The 7080-nt window shown below is 49.9% G+C and overlaps 1 protein-coding gene across 1 annotated transcript in view; it reads left to right on the top strand.

The window, feature by feature from the left end:
* The first annotated feature begins 5318 nt into the window (after positions 1-5318).
* The window catches only part of TBRG1 (transforming growth factor beta regulator 1), a 13102-nt gene continuing 11340 nt past the window's right edge, over positions 5319-7080 (top strand). Inside the window, exons 1-3 of the mRNA XM_018568595.1 lie at positions 5319-5351; positions 6215-6381; positions 6559-6569. Of these exons, the coding sequence (XP_018424097.1) occupies positions 6231-6381; positions 6559-6569 (162 nt within the window). The 5' untranslated portion in view covers positions 5319-5351; positions 6215-6230. The remainder of the gene's footprint in view (positions 5352-6214; positions 6382-6558; positions 6570-7080) is intronic.

The raw sequence follows: 7080 nt of genomic DNA, 5'->3' as shown, positions 1-7080 counted from the left end.
AAATGTTTTTTTTTTTTTTGGGCGGTGGGGGGGGGGGGGGGATTCATAATTACATGTTACAGAGCAGGCTTTGCTTCCTCCTCCTCAGTGCTGCACAGTGATTGGCTGACTGTTTCGCTCAGTGCAAGTCTACAAGTGTAATTGGTTTTCTTTCTCATCCTTTGAGGGACACAGAAAGTCATATACAGTCGGGTTATACTGCCGCCTGCAGGAGGGTTGGACACTGCCAAACAGAAAAATTGCAGGCCGGCCCAAGCTAGCCCCTCCTACTCCCAGCATGCCTCAGTTATACCAGTTGGAGCTGCAGGCAGTCCCCGGTTCTGTTGTTGCATTGGGCCTGTTAGTGTTTTGTTTGCTGTTTCCCCACCCCTGTGTCGGTCTGTTTTTGGAACGTCCCGGCGGTATAGAACTTCCTGTGTCCCTTGACGGACAAGAAAGATAATCGGATTTTGGTACTCCCCATGAATTCCCAATTGAGGGTCACATGTCTCCCCTATCTGTGATTATGACCGTGCTCTCAGTACTCATTGGCTACAAAAAAACTGATGGTGGGAGGGGTTATCCTGGACCGGCCCACAATTTTTTTTTGTCCAAGCTTTCAGTAGACAACAGTATAACCCAACGGCATGTGACTTCCTGTGTCCCTCGGTGGACTCCAAGGAAAGGATTTTGCAGTGAATGCACCATGCACTGGGAAAGGCAAACTCCGGCCCTCCAGCTGATGTGGAACTACAAACCCCATGAGGCATTGCAAGACTGACAGCCACAGGCATGACTCCCAGAGACAGATGCATCATGGGATTTCTATTTTTTCATCACAGCTGGATGGCCGGCGTTTGCCTAACCCTGCTACTAGGTGTATAGGGAGGTGCCTGCATGAATACTGATGGTAGTCAGCCCCCCCCAATGACCTCTCTGCATGGCTGGTATCAGAGAAGGGCACAGGAGCGCTCAGCCCACAGCTCTGCTATGGGAACTGATGAGCTCAGAAAGAATATCCATGAACACTCTCTGACTGTATGTGATCCCTCTGGGAGATATGTGGCAGCACTGGACCAATAGGAATAAGGATGGAGTCTGGTGTACATCCTAATGAGTGGGGGGGGGGGTGTTCTCCTTGAAGGAGGTGTACCTGTGATGGGAGGTACGGTGTGTGGGGACCTGAATCTGGTCATTGGCCGCAGACTCTCTGATCCCGATGGAGGAATCTTCACCAGAAGATCGAATCCTGGAAATGTGGTGAAAACGTCTCACTTGGAAATTTGCAGCTGACATGTTTCAGGGGCCAGGCCTCCCTTATTCAGGGCTCTTATGCAAAGAACAAGATGATATTTATGGTTCGGGCTCCATTTTTTTCGTCTTTGTGTGCTAAGCTCTGCATGTACAGGGACGGCTTCGGGGGCCTTGTGTTCGAGGATTTTGTTTGGGGGGGTGGAGGGGGGGTAGGTACAGATGCGCTGTACAAGCCCTGAGGTACCCATAGATATAAATGACAAATCAATGCAATTATGATGTTTTTTTTGTATTTTGCCGATTTTCAGAGATATCCGTTTCCATAGAAATCGTTTTATTGATCAGATTGAAGTGTTCTTAAACCCTCGTTGCGTCCTGTACTTCTATTGTCCTCCTCCCCTTTGTCTGTGCAGCCCCGTGCCTCCTGTACTTCTATTGTCCTCCTCCCCTTTGTCTGTGCAGCCCCGTGCCTCCTGTACTTCTATTGTCCTCCTCCCCTTTGTCTGTGCAGCCCCGTGCCTCCTGTACTTCTATTGTCCTCCCCTTTGTCTGTGCAGCCCCCTGCCTCCTGTACTTCTATTGTCCTCCTCCCCTTTGTCTGTACAGCCCCGTGCCTCCTGTACTTCTATTGTCATCCTCTTTGTCTGTGCAGCCCTGTGCCTCCTGCACTTCTATTGTCCTCCTCCCCTTTGTCTGTACAGCCCTGTGCCTCCTGTACTTCTATTGTCCTCCTATTAGGTACCTGGTGTTGAGACCGAAGGTATGAGGAGGCTCCACTTGCACCCCGTGTCTTGTGGCCTTTGAGATTGGGGACAAAGGCCAGTCGGACAATGAGTGGCACGAGGGCTTTTGGTAGATCCAGTAATCGATGTCAAAACAAGCCGGGGTCAATAGCCAGGAGATCCGATGCGGTACAATAAGGAGCAGGCAGAAGAATATCCAGAAAACAGTCCGAGGTCAATAAGGCAGGCAGCAAGCAAGGATAGTCGGCAAAACAGGAACAAATCACAATCCAGAGAGATCAGGAGAATACAGGATACACGGAACACACACAAACTGGAAAGACAAACCAGCAACTAGTGGGCGTTTGAGCTGGGTTTAAATAGGGCTGTGAATCTATCTATGACGCCACTTCCTGTGCGCCACTTGGCGCGGATTTCCGCACGGCACCTCCGACTGCGCATGCGTGTTTGTTCTCAGCTGCGCATGCGCATGTTTGTTCTCAGCTGCGCCTGCGCGTGTTCGTTCTCCGCTGCGCATGCGCAGAGCGGGACTTTTGCTGACACCTCCTCCCCTTTGTCTGTACAGCCCCGTGCCTCCTGTACTTCTATTGTCCTCCTCCCCTTTGTCTGTACAGCCCCGTGCCTCCTGTACTTCTATTGTCCTCCTCCCCTTTGTCTGTACAGCCCCGTGCCTCCTGTACTTCTATTGTCCTCCTCCCCTTTGTCTGTACAGCCCCGTGCCTCCTGTACTTCTATTGTCCTCCTCCCCTTTGTCTGTGCAGCCCCGTGCCTCCTGTACTTCTATTGTCCCCCTCCCCTTTGTCTGTACAGCCCCGTGCCTCCTGTACTTCGTGTACTAGCGTGAGGAATCATGGGACATGTAGTCATATCACAGCAGTTCATCTGATGTTATAACAATGGACATGCATGCACATGGTTGGCTGGGTGCAAAGAATCATGGGACATGTAGTCCCATTGTAGGAGGTCACCTGATCTTATTACAATGGGCATGCTTGCATTTTTTGGGATGGGCAGGAGGTCACCTGATGCTGTTGGAGCGGGTACGCATGCTCATTATGGGCTGAGCGTGAGGAAACATGGGACACGTAGTGCAAAATGTTCCCGTACACACCGGCGTTACACATGCTGAAGCCTATGCGTACCAGGGTGATGGAGAACACAGCCATGCAGGTGGGATGTCCTCATGGGGACACCGTAGTATAGACTTGGACAACAACCGAGACGTTTCTGTGTTGCCGCGGTTCTGAGAACAGTCATTGTGTGATCTCGGCTCGTATGTAACGTTGTGGAAGATTTGTAGAGACGCATTGCCGGCCTTGTTTCAGATGTTATATCCCGGCCGCCATGATAATAAAATCTCTGTGTGTAGTCCGCTGTGTCCTGCGTGTTCTTGTGGCCGGAGAGTCCTTCATTACCGAGCTGACCATAGACCTGAGACGGGGGCTGAACATGCCGCTGCTCTCCTCACCGAGCAATCTTATCTCCTCCATTCATGGAAAGACGCGGAGAAGACCTTTAAATCCTGACTAGGGATGACCCGGTTCCATCCAGGACTAGGGATGACCTTGTTCCATCCAGCACTTTAGGATGACCCGGTTCCATCCAGGACTAGGGATGACCCGGTTCCATCCAGGACTAGGGATGACCCGGTTCCATTCAGGACTAGGGTTGACCTGGTTGCATCCAGGACTAGGGATGACCCGGTTCCATCCAGGAATAGGGATGACCTGGTGCCATCCAGGACTAGGGATTACCCGGTTGCATCCAGGACTAGGGATGACCCGGTTCCATCCAGGACTAGGGTTGACCTGGTTGCATCCAGGACTAGGGATGACCCGGTTCCATCCAGGAATAGGGATGACCTGGTTCCATCCAGGAATAGGGATGACCTGGTTCCATCCAGGAATAGGGATGACCTGGTTCCATCCAGGAATAGGGATGACCTGGTTCCATCCAGGAATAGGGATGACCTGGTTCCATCCAGGAATAGGGATGTCCTGGTTCCATCCAGGACTAAGTATGACCTGGTTCCATCCAGGAATAGGGATGACCCGGTTCCATCCAAGACTAGGGATGACCCGGTTGCATCCAGGACTAGGGATGACCTGGTTCCATCCAGGAATAGGGATGACCTGGTTCCATCCAGGAAAATGGATGAACTGGTTCCATCCAGGAATAGGGATTAGGGATGACCCGGTTCCATCCAAGACTAGGGATGACCCGGTTGCATCCAGGACTAGGGATGACCTGGTTCCATCCAGGAATAGGGATGACCTGGTTCCATCCAGGAATAGGGATGACCCGGTTCCATCCAGGAATAGGGATGACCCGGTTCCATCCAGGACTAGGGATGACCCGGTTCCATCCAGGACTAGGTGTGACCTGGTTCCATTCCATGACCTGGTTCCATCCATGTCCAGCTCCTCCGATCAAGGAAATGCTATGGGCCCTTCCGCCCTATCAGCTGCGGGGCTTGGTATTCACCAGGACTAGGGATGACCCGGTTCCATCCAGGACTAGGGATGACTTGCTTCCATCCAGGACTAGGGATGACTAGCTGTCAATCAGGCTGTGCGGTGGATCCCAACAACATTGTCAGGATCTCTACCGGCTACAGTGCGGCTCTGTGCTGTCAGCATATAGCAGGCAATAGCCCGCTATGTGCTGAGTTTTGGGCTAGTAATTATATTCCTGTGACCCAAAAGAGAACTAATGCCAAAAAAAGGTTTGGCCATAGTTTTCTTTTAATACATCTTCTTTTCAAGAAGAATGTATTGTGATGTAATACCGCATAGTGGCCACTAGATGGAGCTGAGAAGCAAAGACAATGTACATTGTGGTACCTGTTGTACCTGTGTTGGGGTTCTGCTCTAAGAAAGAAAAAAAGGCCCTGCAAAGCACCACACAGAGCGCCATGTGCTTTACCACAGCACAGTAACTCATCAATGGAAGGTGGACTGCCACTGCACTGAGTCCAGGCTGTACAAGTCAACCTGCAGATTGCACAATTCTTCCAGTTGACCAAAAGGAAGAGCAGCAACCAGAGGCCCGGAATGGAGAACAGAGCAGAACCAGAGGCCCAGAATGGAAAACAGAGCACAACCAGAGGCCCAGGCCCCAGAATGGAGAACAGAGCAGAACCGTGGTGCTGAGATCGCTGGGTATGCCTTCTCCTCTAGCAGCCAATCACAGGCCGCCTCAATATCTGAACCCGCACGAGCGCGGCTCAGGGCGCTTTGCTGATTGGCAGGAGGCGGGATCAGAGTCAGGGCGGAAGTGTCTTCTCGACGGCCTCCAGTTGCTGGCGTGGCTGTGCAGCGCACCGTAGAGATGCCCGGAAGTGCGGCTAGAGCGGACACATTTGGGTTACTGAGGGTGAGTGCTGCTTGTTTATCTTTATTACGTTTTAATCCAAACGATAAAGCAGTATATATAATATGTGATATAGTATAATAAGACATAGCAGAGTTCAGCTTATACAATAATATGTTATGTATAGAGTATAGGGTAATGCAGTAGTAGTAGGGGTGGCACTGTACAATTATATCATCATAGATGTGTCGTCATCAAATAACATTGGATGGTATTATGAACTAATCTCCAGCATTGCTATACTATATGACACAATGTTGACCATGTGATACAATGGCGGAGAGAGCAGAGTGTATATCTGGGGGCATCACTGTACTCTATTATTATACATTCATATGTAAATCCCAGCTAGGGATGCACCAATACTGGTTTTTCGTTATTGAGTACGAGTACTAATATTTTGCTTTTGGTACACACCGGTACCGATACTGGTGCTTCTGCCAGTTTCCAAGCGACTCAGCATCCAGCCGGCTGCTGGCTGCCCAGCCAATCAGCATGGTGCTGGCTTCCCGGGCCAATCAGGAAGCCAGGATGGGGGTCATTACTCGCCACCCAGCTTCCTAATTGCCCAGGAAGCAGGCTCCACTGCCAAACAGAGGAAATGTTCCTCTGACTGGAAGTTCCGGAATCGGGTAAGGTATTGGAGCACTTGGGCGAGTACGAGTACTTACCCAAATACTAGTATTGGTATTGGTGTATCCCTAATTATTATACATTTATATATCTCTGACATATACCGCAGTGCTGTACAGAGAACACTGAGCCAGTCACATCAGTCTCTGTACAGAGGAGCTTACACTCTAATGTTCAATATTTTGTCATACACATCTGTGGATTTTAATGTAACTTTTTTTTCCCCCTCCCAGCGTTCCTGTAGCGGCCATGAATCCGCCATTCTTGTCACATTCCTCGTACCAGGAAGGGAAAATGAAGTCAAAGAAGAGAAGCCACAACGAGAAATATCGAGTGAAGTGTCTGCGGCTGCGACGACTGGCGAAAACCATGGTGTTTGTGAGTGTGCTCTCATCACATCGTCGCCAACATTGGGGGGGAGAGAGGGAGCTGCCAATCAAATGATAGATCTTATATTCCTGACCTGTACTGGAGGAATCTGAGGCGGATTCTGATTGGCTGCAGCACCCATAACAGACATTCCTCCAATGTGGTTTCAGCCAAATCATATTCACCGGTTCACCTGTAATCCGTTCAGACCCTTCGCAGGTATTTTGCCTGTGTGAGCAGTGTATTGTAGATCCTTGCCATTCAGTCCAGTGTCATTCCTGCAGCAGTGGGACGGTCTGGGCATTCATGGTCTGATTGTACATTTGTTTGTTGATATAGCTCTGATAATGTACACAGTGCTTTACATATTGCACATTCACACCAGTCCCTGCCATCAGTCAGCATACAATCTAAAGTCTCTATTTCACACGCACTCAAGGTCCATTTAGATGGAGGAGCCAATCCTATTAGCTTGTCTTTGCAGTGTGGGAGAAAACCCACACAAGCACCAGGAGAACATGCAAACTCCAAGTGGATAGTGCCCTGGATGGGATTTGATGGGACTTCCGCTGCAAGGCGGAAGTGCTAACATACTTACATAGTTAATCAGGCTGTAAAAAGACACAAGTCCATCGACTTTAACCTATAACCACTGAGCGGCTTTGCTGCCCTTCTCTGACAACGTGTGCGTTCTTTTATTGTGTCTGTTTATTAATAAAATGTCTTATTG

This window comes from Nanorana parkeri, unplaced genomic scaffold (assembly GCF_000935625.1).
Source record: "Nanorana parkeri isolate BGI_ZX_2015 unplaced genomic scaffold, ASM93562v1 scaffold1215, whole genome shotgun sequence".
Classification (NCBI taxonomy): Eukaryota; Metazoa; Chordata; class Amphibia; order Anura; family Dicroglossidae; genus Nanorana; species Nanorana parkeri.
Note: the sequence above shows the minus strand (reverse complement) of the source record. Positions and strands in the feature narration are given on the sequence as shown.